General features: G+C 62.8%; 3 protein-coding genes and 1 long non-coding RNA gene across 8 annotated transcripts in view; 3 read left to right on the top strand and 1 right to left on the bottom strand.

Annotated features, from left to right (window-relative positions):
• INTS3 (integrator complex subunit 3) overlaps positions 1–3,561 on the top strand; it is a 39,848-nt gene extending 36,287 nt beyond the window's left edge. The window contains 5 exon segments of the mRNA XM_048288931.1: positions 1,156–1,256; positions 1,339–1,411; positions 1,515–1,605; positions 1,607–1,675; positions 3,140–3,561. Of these exon segments, the coding sequence (XP_048144888.1) occupies positions 1,156–1,256; positions 1,339–1,411; positions 1,515–1,605; positions 1,607–1,675; positions 3,140–3,217 (412 nt within the window). The 3' untranslated portion in view covers positions 3,218–3,561.
• Positions 3,562–4,709: 1,148 nt separating this feature from the next.
• SLC27A3 (solute carrier family 27 member 3) lies at positions 4,710–8,770 on the top strand. Its single transcript, XM_048288422.1, is given in 12 exon segments — positions 4,710–4,888; positions 5,001–5,245; positions 5,624–5,833; positions 5,905–6,063; positions 6,143–6,267; positions 6,335–6,529; positions 6,612–6,702; positions 6,775–6,973; positions 7,157–7,254; positions 7,337–7,467; positions 8,512–8,577; positions 8,579–8,770. Coding segments are annotated over 12 exon segments (1,809 nt in total). The 3' UTR covers positions 8,690–8,770.
• A 1,775-nt stretch (positions 8,771–10,545) lies between these two features.
• Positions 10,546–11,558, top strand: LOC125318404. Of its 2 annotated transcripts, none has more exons than XR_007200333.1 (2): positions 10,546–10,740; positions 10,928–11,558. It is a non-coding gene; the product is annotated as an uncharacterized LOC125318404 (long non-coding RNA). The 2 variants fall into 2 exon arrangements; XR_007200334.1 differs by lacking the exon at positions 10,546–10,740 and adding an exon at positions 10,826–10,885.
• A 153-nt stretch (positions 11,559–11,711) lies between these two features.
• LOC125318403 (DNA-directed RNA polymerase II subunit RPB1-like) lies at positions 11,712–14,058 on the bottom strand. 4 transcript variants are annotated; one of them, XM_048289079.1, is made up of 3 exons: positions 13,484–14,058; positions 13,088–13,422; positions 11,712–12,983 (listed from the first exon to the last, which is right to left on the bottom strand). In XM_048289079.1, exons 1-3 carry the CDS (start codon positions 14,042–14,044, stop codon positions 12,860–12,862), a joined length of 1,020 nt encoding a protein of 339 aa, XP_048145036.1. In that variant the 5' UTR covers positions 14,045–14,058; the 3' UTR covers positions 11,712–12,859. The 4 variants fall into 4 exon arrangements, with proteins under 4 accessions (XP_048145036.1, XP_048145037.1, XP_048145035.1 ...); XM_048289080.1 differs by having other exon boundaries at positions 11,712–12,942; XM_048289078.1 differs by having other exon boundaries at positions 11,713–13,310; positions 13,477–14,058.
• Positions 14,059–18,111: the final 4,053 nt, after the last annotated feature.

Below are 18,111 nucleotides of genomic sequence, written 5' to 3'. Positions count from 1 at the left end.
CCATTATTTGGGTCTCATCCTCATTTTTGGGGTCTCGTCCCCATTTGTTGGAGGTTTTATCCCCATTGTGTGTGGTCTCGTCCCCATTTTTGGAGGTTTTATCCCCATTTAGAGGGTCTCATCCCCATTTTTGGAGGTTTTATCCCCATTTAGAGGGTCTCATCCTATTTTTTGGGGGTTTTATCCCCATTTTTTTTGGGGTCTCATTCCTATTTTTTGGGGGTTTTATCCCCATTTTTTTGGGGTCTCATTCCTATTTTTGGGGGGTTTATCCCCATTATTTGGGTCTCATCCTATTTTTTGGGGGTTTATCCCCATTTTTTTGGGTGTCTTATCCCCATTAGTTGGGTCTCATCCTCATTTTTGGGGTCTCATTCCCATTTTTGGGGGTTTTATCCCCATTTAGAGGGTCTCATCCCCATTTTTGGGGGTTTTATCCCCATTGTTTTGGGGTCTCATTCCCATTTTTGGGGGGGTTATCCCCATTTTTTGGAGGTTTTATCCCCATTGTGTGTGGTCTCGTCCCCATTTTTGGGGGTTTTATCCCCATTATTTGGGTCTCATCCTCATTTTTGGGGTCTTGTCCCCATTTTTTGGAGGTTTTATCCTCATTGCGTGTGGTCTCATCCCCATTTTTGGGTGTCTCATCCCCATTTTTTGGGCGTTTTATCCCCATTTTTTGTGGGTTTTATCCCCATTTTTGGGGCGTCTCATCCCCATTTTTGGGGGTTTTATCCCCATTATTTGGGTCTCATCCCCATTTTTGGGTGTCTCATCCCCATTTTTGGGTGTCTCATCCCCATTTTTTGGGTGTCTCATCCCCATTTTTTGGGGGTTTTATCCCCATTATTTGGGGGTTTTAGCCCAATTTTTGGGTGTCTCATCCCCATTTTTTGGGGTTTTATCCCCATTATTTGGGTCTCATCCCCATTTTTTGGGGGTCTCATCCCCATTTTTTGGGGGTCTCATCCCCATTTTTGGCATCCCATCCCCATTTTTCAGTCTCTCATCCCCATTTTTGGCATCCCATCCCCATTTTTGGGTCTCTCACTCCCATTTTCGGCACTTCCACCCCCATTTCTGAGGCTCTCATCCCCATTTTTTGGCATCCCAAGCCCGTTTCTCGCCGTCCCTGACGCCGCCTCTGCCCCGCAGCCTGCGCAGCTCCAGCAGCAAACTGGCCCAGCTGACCCTGGAGCAGATCCTGGAGCACCTGGACAACCTCCGCCTCAACCTGACCAACACCAAACAGAACTGTGGGTGCCCGGGGGGCCGCTCGGCATCTGGGATCGGGGCTGTTTTCCCCATTCCCGCCTCATTCCCGCCTCATTCCCGCAGTTTTCAGCCAGACCCCGATCCTGCAGGCGCTGCAGCACGTCCAGGCCAGCTGTGACGAGGCCCACAAGATGAAGTGAGAGTCCCCCCCCCCTTCCTCTCCGCCTCTCTTCCCCTCCTGGGGACCCCAAAACCTCACTGACCCCCCCCCCTTTTCCCCTTCCCCCGATCCTCTCCAGGTTCTCCGACCTCTTCTCGCTGGCCGAGGAATACGAGGATTCCTCCAGCAAACCCCCCAAGAGCCGCCGGAAAGCCACGGCCCTGTCGAGCCCCCCGCAGCCGCAAGAACGCGGCGCAGCCCCCCAACAACGAGGAGGAGTCGGGGTCCAGCAGCGCCTCGGTGAGAGCCCCCTGAGAGCCCCCCGAGCCCTGAGAGCCCACCCCGAGCCCTGAGAGCCCCCTGAGAGCCCCCCCTGAGCCCTGAGAGCCCCCCCCGAGCCCTGAGAGTCCCCTGAGAGCCCCCTGAGAGCCCACCCCGAGCCCTGAGAGCCCCCCCTGAACCCTGAGAGCCCTGAGAGCCCCCCCTGAGCTCTGAGAGTCCCCCCGAGCCCTGAGAGCCCTGAGAGCCCCCCCTGAGCTCTGAGAGCCCCCCCTGAGCTCTGAGAGCCCACCCCGAGCCCTGAGAGCCCCCCCGAGCCCTGAGAGTCCCCCCTGAGAGCCCCCCCTGAGCCCTGAGAGCCCCCCCCGAGCCCTGAGAGCCCTGAGAGCCCCCCCGAGCCCTGAGAGCCCCCCCCGAGCCCTGAGAGCCCTGAGAGCCCCCCCGAGCCCTGAGAGTCCCCCCTGAGAGCCCCCCCTGAGCCCTGAGAGCCCCCCCCGAGCCCTGAGAGCCCTGAGAGCCCCCCCTGAGCTCTGAGAGCCCCCCCTGAGCTCTGAGAGCCCACCCCGAGCCCTGAGAGCCCCCCGAGCCCTGAGAGTCCCCCCTGAGAGCCCCCCCTGAGCCCTGAGAGCCCCCCCTGAGCTCTGAGAGCCCACCCCGAGCCCTGAGAGCCCCCCCGAGCCCTGAGAGTCCCCCCTGAGAGCCCCCCCTGAGCCCTGAGAGCCCCCCCCCGAGCCCTGAGAGCACCCCCTGAGCCCTGAGAGCCCCCTGAGTGCCCCCCCCCGAGCCCTGAGAGCCCCCCCTGAGCCCTGAGAGCCCCCTGAGTGCCCCCCCCGAGCCCTGAGAGCCCCCCCGAGCCCTGAGAGTCCCCCCTGAGAGCCCCCCCCGAGCCCTGAGAGCCCACCCCGAGCCCTGAGAGCCCCCCGAGCCCTGAGAGTCCCCCCTGAGAGCCCCCCCTGAGCCCTGAGAGCCCCCCCCGAGCCCTGAGAGCACCCCCTGAGCCCTGAGAGCCCCCTGAGTGCCCCCCCCCGAGCCCTGAGAGCCCTGAGAGCCCCCTGAGTGCCCCCCCCCGAGCCCTGAGAGCCCCCCCTGAGCCCTGAGAGCCCCCTGAGTGCCCCCCCCGAGCCCTGAGAGCCCCCCCGAGCCCTGAGAGTCCCCCCTGAGAGCCCCCCCTGAGCCCTGAGAGCCCCCCCCGAGCCCTGAGAGCACCCCTGAGCCCTGAGAGCCCCCTGAGTGCCCCCCCCCAAGCCCTGAGAGCCCTGAGAGCCCCCTGAGTGCCCCCCCCCGAGCCCTGAGAGCCCCCCCTGAGCCCTGAGAGCACCCCCTGAGCCCTGAGAGCCCCCTGAGTGCCCCCCCCCCGAGCCCTGAGAGCCCCCCCTGAGCCCTGAGAGCCCCCTGAGTGCCCCCCCCCCCGAGCCCTGAGAGCCCCCCCGAGACCCCTCCCGGGCTCCCCAAAACCCCGCTGACCCCCTGTCCCTGTCCCTGCAGGAGGAAGAGGACACCAAACCCAAACCGGCCAAGAGGAAAAGGAAAGGCTCCTCGGCCGTGGGCTCGGACAGTGACTGAGGGCCAGGACCCCCCCCCCCCCAATACCCTCTCCCCCACCCCCCAAAATGGGGACCCCACCCCCACGGGAGCTCCCCCAAACCGGTGCCGGCAAATCCCCGGCATCGGTGACCCCTCCCCTTCTCAGCCATGTGGGGAGGGGTCGCGGTGTCCCCCCCTCCGCCCCCCTCCCAGGACCCCCCCCCCGGTGTGGGTGGGGTCCCCCCGAGGGGACGGGGAGGGGGGGGACACCCCCAGCCCCCATTTTCCCATAGAAATGTAAATAAAGGGTGGAACCCGATGGCTGCTCCAGGATGATTTGGGGAGGGGAGGGGGGGGTCCTGCCCCCCGGGAAAGCGGCCCCGGCCCCCCCCCACCCCCCCCGCAGCCCCCTGGGGGTCCTTGGAGGGGGTGGGGGGGATTTGGGGGGTCCTGGCCCCACCCCCGCGGCTCCCTCAGCGTTTTTAAGCGTTTTTAAGGAAAGCAGCAATAAAAACCTTCCTGTTTTTTACCAAACGGCCCCGATTTGTGCCGGGGGTGGGGGGGCGGGGGGGCCGAAGCCGTGTCCCCCCCCCCCGTCCCCCGTTCCCGGTGTGGCCCGGCCGGGGCACGTGGCTCCCCCGGGACGGTGGCACTGCCAGACCCCCCCGGGGCACGGGAATCTGGGACAGGGAGGGAGCGGGAGGGGAGGCCACGGACGGGGACGGGGAGGGGGGGACAGGGAGAGGGGACGGGGAGGGGGGGGACACGGAAAGGGGATGGGGAGGGGGGGACAGGGAGAGGGGACAGGGCAGGGGCGGGGGGCGCATCGCGGGGCGGGGGGTAGAGGAGGGGCTGGGGACAGGGGGGGGTGGGGACGGGGGCGACGTGGGGGGGGGCAGGGGGGACGTGGGGGGACACAGGGGCGATGGGGAGGGGACTGGGGGGACGTGGGGGGACATGGGGGGACGGGGGCGACGTGGGGGGGAGAGGGGCGGCGTGGGGGGGGCAGGGGGGACGTGGGGGGACACAGGGGCGATGGGGAGGGGACTGGGGGGACGGGGGTGGCGTGGGGGGACAGGGGTGACTGGGGGGGACAGGGGCGGCGTGGGGCGGGGCAGGGGGGGACTGGGGGGGGACAGGGGCGATGGGGAGGGGACTGGGGGGACGGGGGTGGCGTGGAGGACACAAGGGGGACGTGGGGGGACAGGAGCGGCGTGGGAGGGACAGGGGGGGACGTGGGGGGGGCAGGGGGGGACGTGGGGGAGGGGGCAGGGGCGATGAGGAGGGGACTGGGGGGACGGAGGCGGCGTGGGGGGACAGGGGTGACTGGGGGGGGACAGGGGGGGACAGGGGCGGCGTGGGAGGGACAGGGGGGACGTCGGGGGGACAGGGGCGGCGTGGGGGGGCCGTGGCGGGGCTTGGCAGAGGGTGTTGGGGGGGGCCAGGGGGCGTGGCCAAAGTGGGCGCGGTCGGAGGGGGGCGTGGCCAAGGTGGGCGTGTCCGCCCCGCCCCGTCGAGGCGGGCGCGGGCCATGGCGCTGGCGGCGGCGCTGGGGGCGCTGGGTCTGGGGGCTCTGGGGCTCCTGGGGGGGCTCCTGGGGGGGCCGCTGGCTCTGGGGGCTCTGGGGGCTCTGGGGGCGCTGCTGGCGCTGCAGCGGCGGCTGCGGCCGCACCTCTGGGCCGACCTGGCGTTCGCGCTGCGGGCGCTGCGGTGCCGGCGGCGGGCGCGGCGCGGCCCCGGGGGGAGCGTGGCCTCCCGGTTCCTGCGCGCGGCCCGGGCGGCCCCGGCGCGGCCGTTCCTGCGGGGCCGGGCGGGCGCGGAGCCGCTCGGGCGGGCGGCGCGGAGCGTGGCGCGGGTGGCGAACGCGCTGCGGGCGCTGCGGGCCCCGCCGCGGGCCCGGGGACACCGTGGGGCTGCTGGTGGGCAACGAGCCCCGCTTCGTGTGGGGCTGGTTCGGGCTGGCGGCGCTCGGGGCCCGCCCGGCCTTCCTGGGCACGGCGCTGCGCCCCGCGGGGCTCCGGCACTGCCTGCGCGGCTGCGGGGCGCGGGCGCTGCTGGTGGCGGACGGTGAGAGCGGGGGGGGACACCGGGGGGACACCGGGAGGGGAGCGGGGAATGCGGGGGGAAAGGGCCGAGGGGGACCGGGGAGCTTTCGGGGGCTGGGGGGTAACGGGGGGGACACCGGGGAGAACGGGAGGGGACCGGGGAAACGGGGGCGACCGGGGGGGTTAATGGGGAGCGCGGAGTGGGAACATCCCGGGCTGTAACGGGGACAGAGGTGGGACCGGGGCCGGGGGATGAGAGGACCGGGAGCTGGAGTGGGATCAGGGGGATAATGAGGAACGCGGTGGGAGCGAGGGGGACAAGGGGTGGGTGGCACGCGGGGCACCGGGGGTGGATGGAGGGGACCAGCGGGGTGGTCCCCACACGGTGCTGTGCCCCCAGACCTGTTCGGGTCGGTGGAGCCGCTCCTGCCCAGCCTGCGGGAGGACGGGGTGGCCGTGTGGGTGCTGGGAGCGGGGCCGTACCCGCCCGGCGTCGTGGCGCTGCAGGAGCTGCTGGACGCGGCCTCCGAGGAGCTGGAGCCCGAGGACGTGTGGGAGCCTGAGGACATGAACGACACCTGCCTCTACATCTTCACCTCGGGCACCACCGGTGGGGCCGGGGCCAGGGCCGGGGGGGTTCTGGGTGAGCGTGGGGGACTCAGCTCTGTTCTCCCCTTCCAGGGCTCCCCAAAGCCGCCCGCGTGTCCCACCTCAAATCCATCATGTGCCTGAGCTTCTACGAGCTGGTGGGAGCCTCCAGCCGGGACGTCGTGTACCTGGCACTGCCGCTCTACCACATGGCCGGGTCCCTCCTGGGCATCATCGGCTGCATCGGCATCGGTGAGCGGGGCCGGGGCCCTTGGGGGGGGGGGGGGTCCGGGGATGTTTCGGGGGCTGATCCCCCCTCTCTGTCCCGCAGGGGCCACGTGCGTGCTGAAGGAGAAGTTCTCCGCCAGCCAGTTCTGGGACGACTGCCGCGCCGAGGGCGTCACCGTCTTCCAGTACATCGGGGAGCTGTGCCGGTACCTGGTGAACCAGCCCCAGGTCAGGGCAGGGCGCTGGGGAAAGGGGGTCCCGGGGGGCACCCCCGGAGCTGACAGTGGCCCCGCAGCGCCCCGGGGAGCGGCAGCACGGGCTGAGGCTGGCGGTGGGCAGCGGCCTCCGCCCCGACGTCTGGCGGAGCTTCCAGCAGCGCTTCGGGCCCGTGCGCATCGTGGAGACCTACGGGATGAGCGAGGGCAACGTCACCCTCTTCAACTACACCGGGACCCCGGGGGCCGTGGGGCGCTGCAGCTTCATCTACAAGGTTTGGGGACCGGGAGGGGGGGGGGGTCTGTACCCCAAACGCCCGCCCTGGGCGCTGACCCCTGCCCGGCCTCTCTCCCCAGCTCTTCTCGCCCTTTGAGGTCATTCGTTACGACGTCGTGGCCGGAGCACCGGAGCGGGACGAGGCCGGACGCTGCATCCGCGCCCGGACGGGTGAGGAGCGGGCACGGGGTGGCTCCCGGGGGGGTGCCCGGGGTGCCCCCGTCACCGTCCCCACCCCCGCAGGTGAGACGGGGTTGCTGATCGCCCCCGTGACCCCCCGGAGCCCCTTCCTGGGCTATGCCGGCAGCCGGGAGCTGTCGGAGCAGAAGCTGCTCCGCGGGGTCTTCGCCGAGGGGGACGAGTTCTTCAACACCGGGGACCTGGTGGAGCAGGACGAGGAACAGTTCGTGCGGTTCCGGGACCGCACCGGGGACACCTTCAGGTGCCAGAGCCCCCCCCCCCAGCATGGGGGGCACCCCTCAGCCCCAGCCTGGCTTGCGGGAACAGCGCGGGACCCCCAGCCCCCCTCCCTGCATCGCCGGGGGGGCTCGGCCCCATTAAATGTTCAGGAGAGACTCGTCCCCGTTAAACATTTGGGGAGGGTCTCACCCCCGTCCCCTCCCAGGTGGAAAGGCGAGAACGTGGCCACCACGGAAGTGGCCGAGGCGCTGCTGGCCCAGGAGTCCCTGCAGGAAGCCACCGTTTACGGTGTCACCGTCCCAGGTACCGCCGCCCCCGGCACCGCCTCCCGGGGCCCCCCCCCTCACGCCCCCGCGGTGCCCCCCAAGTGTCCCCTCGCCCGCAGGCCACGAGGGCCGTGCCGGGATGGCCGCGCTCGTTCTGCGGCCCGGCCGCTCCCTGGACGGTCCCGGCCTCTACCGGCACCTGGAGCAGCTCCTGCCGCCCTACGCGCGGCCCCGCTTCCTCCGCCTGCAGGTACCGGGGGGTCCGGGGGTCCCGGGGGGTGCGAGAGGGTGTCCGGGGAGGGTCCGGGAGGGATCCGGGTGGGGTCCGGGGGGGATCCGGGGGTGCTCGGAGTGTCCGGGGAGGGTCCAGGGGTCCTGGGTGGTGCTCGGGGATGTCCGGGGGGTGTCCGGGGGGGATCCGAGGGTGCTCAGGGGTGTCCGGGGGGTGTCCGGGGGAGGTCCGGGGGTCCCGGGTGGTGCTCGGGGGTGTTCGGGGGTGTCCGGGGGCGGGGGTCCGGGAGGGATTCGGGGGTGCTCGGGGGTGTCCGGAGGGTGCTCGGGGGTGTCCAGGGGGGGCCCCGGGGGGGATCCGGGGGTGCTCAGGGGTGTCCGGGGAGGGTTCAGGGGTCCTGGGTGGTGCTCGGGGGTGTCCAGGGGGGGCCCGGGGGGGATCTGGGGATGCTCAGGGGTGTCCGGGGAGGGTTCAGGGGTCCTGGGTGGTGCTCGGGGATGTCCGGGGGGTGTTCGGGGGGGATCCGGGGGTGCTCAGGGGTGTCCGGGGGAGGTCCGGGGGTCCCGGGTGGTGCCCGGGGGTGTCCGGGGGGGATCCGGGAGGGATTCGGGGATGCTCGGAGGTGTCTGGAGGGTGCTCGGGGGTGTCTGAGGGGTGCTCGGGCGTGTCCGGAGGGTGCTCGGGGGTGTCCAGGGGGGGTCCGGGTGGGGTACGGGGGGGTACGGGGGGTGTTCGGGGATGTCCAGGGGGGGTGCGGGGTGGCCGGGGGTGTCTGGTGCGGGTCCGGGAGGGATCCGGGTGGGGTCCGGGGAGGATCCGGGGATGCTCGGGGGTGTCCGGGGAGGGTCCGGGGGTGTCTGGGGGGGTGCTCGGAGGTGTCCGGTGGGTGTCCGGTGGGTGTCCGGGGGTGCTCGGGGGTGTCCGGGGAGGGTCCGGGGGTGTCCGGTGCGGGTCCGGGAGGGATCTGGGTGGGGTCTGGGGAGGATCCGGGGATGCTCGGGGGTGTCCGGGGAGGGTCCGGGGGTGTCCGTGGTGGGTCCCCAACGGCGCCGCTGCCCCCAGGAGCGGCTGGAGATGACGGAGACGTTCAAGCAGCAGAAGGTGCGGCTGGCGCGGGACGGCTGCGACCCCCGCGCGCGTGGCGGGGCCGCTCTTCGTGCTGGACGAGGCCGCCCGAGCGTTCGTCCCGCTGGACCCCGAGCGCTGGGAGCGGCTCCGGGACGGGCGGATCCGCATCTGACCCGCCCGGGGGTCCCCAGGAGCCCGGGGAGTCCCGGAGCCCGGGGGGTCCCGGAGCGCCCCGTGTCCGTCCCAGCCCCAGCAGTGGCAGCCGCGGGCTCCCCGTGTCCAGTTTGGGGGTCCCCGTGTCCATTTTAGGGCTCCCCGTGTCCATTTCGGGGATCCCGTGTCCATTTTGGGGCTCCCCGTGTCCATTCTGGGGCTCCCCGTGTCCATTTGGGGGCTCCCCGTGTCCATTTTAGGGCTCCCCGTGTCCATTTTGGGGGTCCCCGTGTCCATTTTAGGGCTCCCCGTGTGCATTTGGGGGGTCTCGTGTCCATTTCGGGGCTCCCCGTGTCCATTTCGGGGCTCCCCGTGTCCATTTTAGGGCTCCCCGTGTCCATTTCGGGGGTCCCGTGTCCATTTTAGGGCTCCCCGTGTCCATTTTGGGGCTCCCCGTGTCCATTTCAGGGCTCCCCGTGTCCATTTTGGGTGTCCCGTGTCCATTTTGGGGCTCCCCGTGTCCATTTCGGGGCTCCTCGTGTCCATTTTGGGGCTCCCCGTGTCCATTTTGGGGGTCCCGTGTCCATTTTAGGGCTCCCCGTGTCCATTTTGGGGGTCCCCTTGCCCACCCTGTGCCCCCCCTGACCCCCACGGGTGTCCTGCGAGTCCCCAGGTTTGTCCTGGGGAGTTCCCTCGTGTCCATCTGGGGGGGCTTGGGGGGTCCCCAAATCCATCCCGGGGGTCCCCAAATCCATCCCAGAGGGTCCTCAAATCCATCCCGGGGGTCCCCACGTCCTCAGGGGTCCCCGTGTCCATTTTGGGGCTCCCCGTGTCCATTTCGGGGCTCCCCGTGTCCATTTTAGGGCTCCCCGTGTCCATTTCGGGGATCCCGTGTCCATTCTGGGGCTCCCCGTGTCCATTTGGGGGCTCCCCGTGTCCATTTTAGGGCTCCCCGTGTCCATTTCGGGGGTCTCGTGTCCATTTCAGGGCTCCCCGTGTCCATTTTAGGGCTCCCCGTGTCCATTTTGGGGCTCCCTGTGTCCATTTTGGGGGCTCCCCGTGTCCATTTTGGGGGTCCCGTGTCCATTTTGGGCTCCCCGTGTCAATTTTAGGGCTCCCCGTGTTCATTTTGGGGCTCCCCGTGACCATTTTGGGGCTTCCCGTGTCCATTTTAGGGCTCCCCGTGTCCATTTCGGGGGTCCCATGTCCATTTCAGGGCTCCCCGTGTCCATTTTGGGGGTCCCTGTGTCCATTTTGGGGCTCCCCGTGTCCATTTCAGGGGTCCCCGTGTCCATTTTGGGGCTCCCCGTGTCCATTTCAGGGCTCCCCGTGTCCATTTGGGGGGTCTCGTGTCCATTTCGGGGCTCCCCGTGTCCATTTCAGGGCTCCCCGTGTCCATTTCGGGGCTCCCCGTGTCCATTTTAGGGCTCCCGTGTCCATTTCGGGGCTCCCCGTGTCCATTTCGGGGGTCTCGTGTCCATTTTAGGGCTCCCCGTGTCCATTTCGGGGCTCCCCGTGTCCATTTTAGGGCTCCCCGTGTCCATTTTGGGGCTCCCCGTGTCCATTTTGGGGGTCCCGTGTCCATTTTAGGGCTCCCCGTGTCCATTTCGGGGCTCCCCGTGTCCATTTTGGGGCTTCCCGTGTCCATTTCGGGGCTCCCAGTGTCCATTTCGGGGGTCCCGTGTCCATTTTGGGGGTCCCCTTGCCCACCCTGTGCCCCCCCTGACCCCCACGGGTGTCCTGCGAGTCCCCAGGTTTGTCCTGGGGAGTTCCCTCGTGTCCATCTGGGGGGGCTTGGGGGGTCCCCAAATCCATCCCGGGGGTCCCCAAATCCATCCCAGAGGGTCCTCAAATCCATCCCGGGGGTCCCCACGTCCTCAGGGGTCCCCGTGTCCATTTTGGGGCTCCCCGTGTCCATTTCGGGGCTCCCCGTGTCCATTTCGGGGGTCTCGTGTCCATTTCGGGGCTCCCCGTGTCCATTTTAGGGCTCCCCGTGTCCATTTCGGGGGTCCCGTGTCCATTTTAGGGCTCCCCGTGTCCATTTTGGGGCTCCCCGTGTCCATTTTGGGGGTCCCGTGTCCATTTTGGGCTCCCCGTGTCAATTTTAGGGCTCCCCGTGTTCATTTTGGGGCTCCCCGTGACCATTTTGGGGCTTCCCGTGTCCATTTTAGGGCTCCCCGTGTCCATTTCAGGGCTCCCCGTGTCCATTTTGGGGGTCCCTGTGTCCATTTTGGGGCTCCCCGTGTCCATTTCAGAGGTCCCTGTGTCCATTTTGGGGGTCCCCGTGTCCATTTTGGGGCTCCCCGTGACCATTTCAGGGCTCCCCGTGTCCATTTGGGGGGTCTCGTGTCCATTTCGGGGCTCCCCGTGTCCATTTCAGGGCTCCCCGTGTCCATTTCGGGGTTCCCCGTGTCCATTTTAGGGCTCCCCGTGTCCATTTTGGGGCTCCCCGTGTCCATTTTGGGGCTCCCCGTGTCTATTTAGGGAGTCCCGTGTCCATTTTGGGCTCCCCGTGTCCATTTTGGGGCTCCCGTGTCCATTTTGGGGGTCCCCTTGCCCACCCTGTGCCCCCCCTGACCCCCACGGGTGTCCTGCGAGTCCCCAGGTTTGTCCTGGGGGGTTCCCTCGTGTCCATCTGGGGGGGCTTGGGGGGTCCCCAAATCCATCCCGGGGGTCCCCAAATCCATCCCAGAGGGTCCCCAAATCCATCCCGGGGGTCCCCACGTCCTCAGGGGTCCCCGTGTCCATCCTGTCCCCCCCGATGTCCCCCGGTGCCCCCCACGTCCATCCCTGTCCCCCCCCCCTCCCCCTCCGGGGGCTCTTTTTACCCAAAAGATCCCCATTTTGGGGTGTTTTTTTTAGGCAAATAAAACTCTTTTTGTAGCAAATCTCGTCCTTGGCACCCCCAAATCCGGGACGGGGACCCCAAAGCCGCCGTCCCGGAGGGGGAAAAGGGGATCCCCACCTGGATTTGGGGGCCCCTCCCCCAATTTCCCAGCCCACCGACGAGCGATTCCATCCCAAGGAAATCACGATTGCAAAGTTTTAATTAATTTTATTTTTGAAGCCTTTCTCCAAAAAATTTGGGGTGGTGGTGGGGGAGGGGTCCTCAGCTCCCCTTCCCCCCTTTTCCATCGGGCCCGAGCTCAAAGCCGATGGAAAAGGGGGAAAATCCGGGGGAAACGCCTGGAATTTGTGCAAGAAGCCCCAATTCCACCCCCGCCCCCAGCCCGAGGCAGAAATTGGGTGGAAAACGCGGCAAATCGGGGCTGAAATCGTCCAAAGAGGGAGCGAAATGGCCGAAATTTGGCCGGAAAGATGGAAAAGGGAATTGAAATCCTGGAGATGGGGCTGAAATCCTGGGAATGGGGATGGAATCCACGGATTTGGGGCTGGATCCAGGAGCTGCGGGGGAAGATCCGGCAAATCGGGGCTGAAATCCCCGAAATCGGCGGCGGAATCCTCGAAGTTTGGCCCGAATCCAGAAGAAATTCCGTAAATTGGGATGGGAATTCCGGAGCGGGGCTTGGAGGGGGAGATTGGGCCGGAAAACCCTGGAAAGCGGGACCGAAAACCCCACAAATCGGCCTCAAATTGGGCCTAAAGCTTCGGATTTTTTTTCCTGAAACCCAAATTTGGGCTGAAATCGTGGAATTTCGGGCTGAAATTGTGGAATTTTGGGCTGAAATTGTGGAATTTCGGGCTGAAACCCTGGAATTTCGTGCTAAAATAGTTAATTATGGGCTGAAATAGTGGAATTTTGGCTGAAATGCTGGAATTTTGGGCTGAAATAGTGGAATTTTGGCTGAAATGCTGGAATTTTGGGCTGAAATAGTGGAATTTTGGGCTGAAACCCCGGAATTTTGGCTGAAACAGTGGAATTTCAGACAAATCGTGGTATTTTAGGCTGAAATGCTGGGATTTTGGGCTGAAATGCTGGAATTTTGGGCTGAAACCCTGGAATTTTGGCTGAAATGCTGGAATTTTGGGCTGAAATCGTGGAATTCCAGACAAATACTGGAATTTCGAGCTGAAATCCTGGAATTTTGAGCTGAAACCCTGGAATTTTGGCTGAAACCCTGGAATTTCGTGCTGAAATCGTGGAATTTTGGGCTGAAACACTGGAATTTTTGCTGAAATGCTGGAATTTCATGCTGAAATAGTGGAATTTTGGGCTGAAATCCTTTAATTATGGGTCAAAGTGCTGGAATTTTGGCTGAAACCCTGGAATTTCGGGCTGAACCCCTGGAATTTCGGGCTGAAATCGTGGAATTTCGAGCTGAAACCCTGGAATTTTGGCTGAAATGCTGGAATTTCAGACAAATGGTGGAATTTCGTGCTGAACCCCTGGCATTTCGTGCTGAACCCCTGGAATTTCGTGCTGCAATAGTGGAATTTTGGGCTGAATCCCTGGAATTTTGGGCTGAAATCGTGGAATTTTGGGCTGAAATGCTGGAATTTCAGACAAATGGTGGAATTTCGTGCTGAACCCCTGGAATTTCGAGCTGAAATGGTGGAATTTCGAGCTGAAATGGTGGAATTTTGGGCTGAACCCCTGGCATTTCGTGCTGAAAATCGTGGAACTTTGGGCTGAAACCCTGGCATTTCGTGCTGAAATCGTGGAATTTTGGGCTGAAACCCTGGAATTTCGTGCTGAAATCGTGGAATTTGGGGCTGAAACCCTGGAATTTTGGGCTGAAATCGTAGAATTTTGGGCTGAAACCCAGGAATTTCGTGCTGAAATCGTGGAATTTCAGACAAATGGCAGAATTTCGAGCTGAAGCCCTGGCATTTCGAGCTGAACGCCTGGAATTTTGGGCTGAACCTCTGGAATCTCGTGCTGAAATCGTGGAATTTTGGGCTGAACCCCTGGAATTTCGTGCTGAAATGGTGGAATTTCGGGCTGAAATGGTGGAATTTCGAGCCGAACCCCTGGAATTTCGTGCCGAACCCCTGGAATTTCGAGCTGAAATCGTGGAATTTCGTGCTGAAACCGTGGAATTTCAGACAAACGGTGGAATTTCGAGCCGAACCCCTGGAATTTCGAGCCGAACCCCTGCAATTCCAGGCCACCCTCCCTCTCCCCGTCCCCCTCCCCAGTCCCGCCCCATCCCGGCGCGAGGAAGAGGCGCAGCCGCGCTTGTTGGAGCCGTGTATTGTCGGGAAGCCAATCCAGAATAAAAACAGTGCAAATACAGGACCGGGGCTCCCGCGGCCCCCCCGGGGCTCCCGCTGCCCCCCCGGGGCTCCCGCTGCCGCCCCGCTGCGTGAAAGGCACAGAAATCCGGGAAGCGGGGCCGGCGGGGGCGGCCGGGGACGGGGGAGGGGAGGCGCGGAATTCCCCAAGCCTGGAATTCCGCCGGGATCCGTCCATCCCAACCCCCACCCCCCCCGACCCTCCCCCCCCCCCCCAATCCGTGCCCGCCCCCCCCCGCTCCTTGCACGGTTCATGTCACACACACGAGGTCACACGACACGGACGTGACACTTCCACAACACCCACGCGGGTCCTTCCCGGAGCATTCCCGGGAATTCTTTTTTTTTTTTTTTTTTTTTTTTTTGCCGGTTTTCCATTGGTTTTCTTGGTTTTTTTGTTTTTTTCGGGATTTTTTCCTTTTTTTCTACACAATGTACAGGAATTTTTTTTTTTTTTTTTAGATTTTTTTCCTTTTTTTTGGATTTTTTTGGGGGGGGGATTTTTCTTTTTAAAATTTTTCTTTTAAAATTTTTCTTTTTTAAAATTTTTCTTTTTTCAATTTTTCTTTTTTAAATTTTTCTTATTTAAATTTTTCAAATTTTTATCTTTTAATTTTTATCTTTTTTATTTTTTAAATTTTTATCTTCTAATTTTTCTTCTTCTAATTTTTCTTTTAATTTTTCTTTTAATTTCTCTTCTTTTAATTTCTCTTCTTTTAATTTTTCTTCTTTTAATTTTTTTTAATTTCTATTTTTTAAATTTCCCTATTTTAATTTCGCTTTTCTCAATTTTTCTTTTTAATTTTTCTTTTCAGAAATTGGTTTTTTGTAATCTTTCCTCTTATTATTATTTTTCTGGATTCTTTCTCGATTTTTTCCTGGGATTTTTTTGGAGGGGGCTTTTTGAACTTTTTTTTTTTTTTTTTTGGTGATTTTTCCGGGTGTTTTTTTGTTGTTGTTTCGTTTTGTTTTTTTTTTTAACCTTTTTTTTTTTGTCTTTTTTTTCTTTTTTTTCGCCTTTTTAATGTTGTCAAGAAACAGCTCAGTTTTATATACACGGATGAGTCCTGGTTATATCGGCAGCGAGAGCGGAAGCGAACGGGAATTCGGGAATTCTTCAGGAATTGGGGGATGGGAATGGGGATACGCCTTTGGAGGAAACCAAAAAAATAAAACCAAAAAAAAAAACCCCCTCCCTCCCCCAAAAAAATAAAAGAAACCCCCCAAAAAAGCGTTTTCACAAGCGGAGCTACCCCTAGCCGGAAAAAAGCGGGAAAAATCCGGAAGTTTGGAGGCGGCAGGAATAAAAAAAGGGAATTTTCTGGGACATCACAGCCCTGGAAAGGGAAGGGGAGGAGGGGGACGGGGGGGGGGGGGGGGGCAAGCCAAAAATAATAATAATTATAATAATAATAATAATAAAAATAGGGATAAACCTGTGCTGGAGCGGGGGAGGGGGGGACGGGATCCAAATCCCAAATCATCCCAAATCATCCCAAACCATCCCAAATCCCCCACCCTGGGATCCCGGGAAGGGCTTTGGGGTTATTTTTTATAGGATTGGGGGTTGGGGGAGTCAACTTTTTTTTGGGGGGGGGGAGGTCGGGAACTGCTCGGGGCTCCCCGAAAGGTTTGGGGTCATTTTTTTTTTGGGGGGGCGGGGGGAACTGTCCAGGATCATTTTGGGGGCTGGGAATGTCCCCTCCCCCCATCCTGGGAATGGGTTTGGAGTCGTTTTTGGGGTGGGGGGGGGGGTCTGGGGTCATTTTTTGGGGGGGAACTGCCCGCAGCCCCCGGGGCTGAGACCCCCCCCCTCCCCCCTCCCAGGGGTGTCCCCCCACCCCCCAAATTTCATTTATAGCACCAAAAATTCGGCCCCTCCCCCCCCCCCCAGCCCCCTTATTGCACTTGGATTTGGGATTTTTTTTTTTCCCCCCCACCATTTTTGGGGTGAAAATCCCATTTTTTAGGGTTTTTTTTCTGAATTGGTTTTCTCGGTGAAACTCGGCCCTGGGGGAGGGGGTGGGGGGGGGAGGGACGGCGGCATTTTGGGGGGTGGGGATGACCCCCCCCCACCTCAAAGGAAAAGAAACCCCCAAAATAACCCAAAAATGCAGGTTTTAGCCCCAAAAAATCCCCATTTGTCAAAGTGCTCCCGGGGGGGTGGGGGGGGGTTGAGAAAATGGGATTTGGGGGGGGATTTTGGGGAGGGAAAGAGGGAATTGAAAGGAGGGGGGGAAGGGAGTGGAACAGCTGGAAAAGATCAAAGCCAATGAAAACACCCCAAAATTGCCCATTTCTGGCTAAAAAAACCCCATTAAATCCTCCCCCCCACCCCCCCCCACCCCCAAAATCCGAATAAATCCCAAAAATCCCACAAAAACCCCATAAACCCCACGGGATTTTTGCCTCTGGGGGGGGGGATTTTTGGGGGGTCCCTCCCCTCCCCTCCCCCCCCTCGGGGTAAGTGCTCATTGAATTTGGGGAGGGGGAGGGGAGGGGGGGATCCCTCTCCCCTAAAATTGATGGGTGGGGGTCCCATCCCCCCCCCCCTTTGAATTCCGGGGTTGGGGGCTCCCCCCTCCATTTTAGGGGGGATTTGGGAATTCCAAGCCCCTCCCCCCCCCCCCTTTTGGGAATTGCACGAGAGGAGCGGGAATTGGGGAAAGGCTCAAAAAAAAGGGGGGGAAAGGGGAATGACCAAAAAATTCACTGAAACCATTAAAAAAAAAATGGGGGGAAAAGGGGAAATTTCGGGAATTCCGGGAATTTCGGGAAGGCTGAAGTGCAAATCGAGCGTTTTCTCGCGGCTCATTTTCTTGCTTTGGGTTGTCCTCGACACCCCCGGGGGACACCGGGACCCCCCCCCCCCCCCCGGTGCCACCCCTGGGGGCAGAGGGGACACCGGGACCCCCCCCAGGGAACAGAGGGGACACCGGGACCCCCCTGGGGGACAAAGGGGACACCAGGACCCCCCTGGTGCCACCCCTGGGGGCAGAAGGGACACCGGGACCCCCCCCGGGGACAAAGGGGACACCGGGACTCCCCTGGTGCCATCCCTGGGGGCAGAGGGGACACCAAGACCCCCCAGGGGACAGAGGGGACACCGGGACCCCCCTGGGAACAGAGGGGACACCAAGACCCCCCAGGGAACACAGGGGACACTGAGACCCCCCCGGTGCCACCCCCTGAGGGACACAGGGGACACCGGGACCCCCCTGGGAACAGAGGGGACACCAAGACCCCCCAGGGAACACAGGGGACACCGGGACCCCCCCGGTGCCACCCCCCGGGGACATTCGGGGGCAGCTCTGGGGTCACTCACCCGCCCTGGCCGCGCCTTCGCTCCTCTGACCGCTCCGGAGCCGCCGCGTTCCCCTCCCCCCTCTCACGGGGACACCCCTGGGTGGGGGAGGGGGTCTGGCCACCTCGAGGGACCCCTGGGGACATTGAGGGGACCCCCCCCGCCCCCCCCAGGCCACCCCTCTGAGAGGCTCCTGGGCCGGGTCTGTCACCCGCAGGGACATCGGGATTGGGATCGGGGGATCGGGATCGGCTCCGGGATCCTCCTGCGGGGCTGAGGTGACACGCCGGGATGGGATCCCAGCGGGATTTACCAACCCCAGGATCGGATCCCAGTGGGATTTACCAACGCCAGGATCGGATCCCAGCGGGATTTACCAACCCCAGGATCGGATCCCAATGGGATTTACCAACGCCAGGATCGGATCCCAGCGGGATTTACCAACCCCAGGATCGGATCCCAATGGGATTTACCAACGCCAGGATCGGATCCCAGTGGGATTTACCCCCCAGGATCAGATCCCAGCAGGATTTATCCCCCGGGATCGGATCCCAGCCGGATTTACCCCCCAGGATCAGATCCCAGTGGGATTTACCCCTAAGGATCAGATCCCAGCAGGATTTATCCCCCGGGATTGGATCCCAGCAGGATTTACCCCCCAGGATCAGATCCCAATGGGATTTATCCCTCAGGATCAGATCCCAGCAGGATTTACCCCCCAGGATCGGATCCCAGCGGGATTTACCCCCCCGGGATGGGATCCCAGCGGGATTGACCCCCCAGGAATCAGATCCCAGCGGGATTGACCCCCCAGGATCAGATCCCAATGGGATTTACCAAGCCCGGGAACGGATCCCAATGGGATTTTCCCCCCAGGATCAGATCCCAATGGGATTGACCCCCTGGGATCGGAGCTCCCCCCCTCATCCCCTCTCAGGCAC

The sequence above is a fragment of the Corvus hawaiiensis genome, chromosome 29, assembly GCF_020740725.1.
Source record: "Corvus hawaiiensis isolate bCorHaw1 chromosome 29, bCorHaw1.pri.cur, whole genome shotgun sequence".
NCBI classification, from domain to species: Eukaryota; Metazoa; Chordata; class Aves; order Passeriformes; family Corvidae; genus Corvus; species Corvus hawaiiensis.
Note: the sequence above shows the minus strand (reverse complement) of the source record. Positions and strands in the feature narration are given on the sequence as shown.